The sequence below is a fragment of the Meles meles genome, unplaced genomic scaffold (genome assembly GCF_922984935.1).
Source record: "Meles meles unplaced genomic scaffold, mMelMel3.1 paternal haplotype, whole genome shotgun sequence".
Lineage (NCBI taxonomy): Eukaryota > Metazoa > Chordata > Mammalia > Carnivora > Mustelidae > Meles > Meles meles.
In genome coordinates, this window is record NW_025721533.1 from 12,550 (window position 1) to 13,873 (window position 1,324).

The 1,324-nt window shown below is 32.8% G+C and overlaps 1 protein-coding gene across 1 annotated transcript; it reads right to left on the reverse strand.

Annotated features, from left to right (window-relative positions):
- Positions 1 to 646: 646 nt before the first annotated feature.
- Positions 647 to 864, reverse strand: LOC123936470 (mitochondrial import receptor subunit TOM5 homolog). Its single transcript, XM_045996988.1, has one exon. The coding sequence runs from the start codon at positions 862 to 864 to the stop codon at positions 709 to 711; it is 156 nt and encodes a 51-aa protein (XP_045852944.1). The 3' UTR covers positions 647 to 708.
- Between the last annotated feature and the right edge of the window lie 460 nt (positions 865 to 1,324).

Here is a 1,324-nt window from a genome sequence, read left to right on the forward strand (position 1 = left end):
AAGTGACCACATATTTAGAACTTACACAGTATAGTTATAAATAACCTATTTGCCAAAGAAGAAATCATCTGAAAAGAGAATACTTTGAACTAAATGAAAACTTTTTTTTTAGTCCAAAACAAGAGGAACTCAATTTAATGTAGTTTGTAATAATTATAATACTAAAGAGATCTGCAGCAAAAAGCAGGTTAAGAGAAATAAAATCCCAATTTTTTTCCTTAGTTGCTACTTTAATTAAAAATATAGACTGATGGTCCCGTGTTCAAGTGTTGTTGGGGCTGAGTGTTGGCTTCTGTAAAACAAAACTAATCATAAGGAATTCTTCAACATACATACTCCAGACAGAAGTAAAAAGGTAAACAGAAATGACTAACAAGACAGTGCTATTGTAGACATAATTCCCTTATAATTAATACTTGCTAGAAAATGGACTTTGACATTACTTACAATTATATCAGCATTCACAGAGACTGAACATCACAGGCATATGGGTGTATTATGACCCAAGATGTCTTTACTTCCCAGGTAGTTTTAAATTTTAGCTATGAAGGTCAGTCACCAGAGCCAAACTTGTTCTTAACAAGTAGAATTTTTATGTCCATTCAATCCAAGAGTCTCTTACATATTTCTGGGCCTATTCATTTGTAGATAGGAGTAGAAATTGTAACTGGGTTCCTCATATCATGCATTCACATGTGGTGCCCATCTTCATATGCTGTCCAATTTCTTTAGGATAAAAGGTGTGACTCTCAGCAGGGCCACATAGATGAGGAAGTTCCGTATGGACGAGAGCACATCTTTGCGCATCTTCCGTTTCATCTCCTCAGGGTCCAACTTTGGCGCAAGGCCCTCGATCCGGAACATCTTGGCTTTGCCTCCCCGGCTTCCCGAACTAAATGAAAACTTTTAAAAAAGATGTATGAAAACTTATAGAATTCAGCTAAAGCCTATGTTAAAAGAAAAAAAAAAAACACTTAAGATCTATTTGCTAAATTACCTCCCCAAGAAGCTATAAAAGGAATAATAAATTAAATACCTCAAAAAACCAGAAGGAAGACAATAATAAGGATAAAAGAAGAAATGAATGAAGTAGAAAATAAACATATAATAGAAAAGTCCAGAAAACCAATTGTTTGATTCTTTAAAAAGAAAAATAAGATTTATAAACGTCTTATAAAAGTGAAGATAAAGAAAGAAGGTAGAAAAGAACCATTACCAGAAATGAACAGTGGAGCATCATTACAGTCCCTACAGAATTAAAAAGAAAATAAAATATTATCAAAAATTTTATGCCAATAAATTTGAATATTTAGATGCAATCAAT

Excerpts from the sequence above, each read along its gene's own strand:
- LOC123936470 (XM_045996988.1), bottom strand. The coding sequence starts at position 864 with ATGTTCCGGATCGAGGGCCTTGCGCCAAAGTTGGACCCTGAGGAGATG.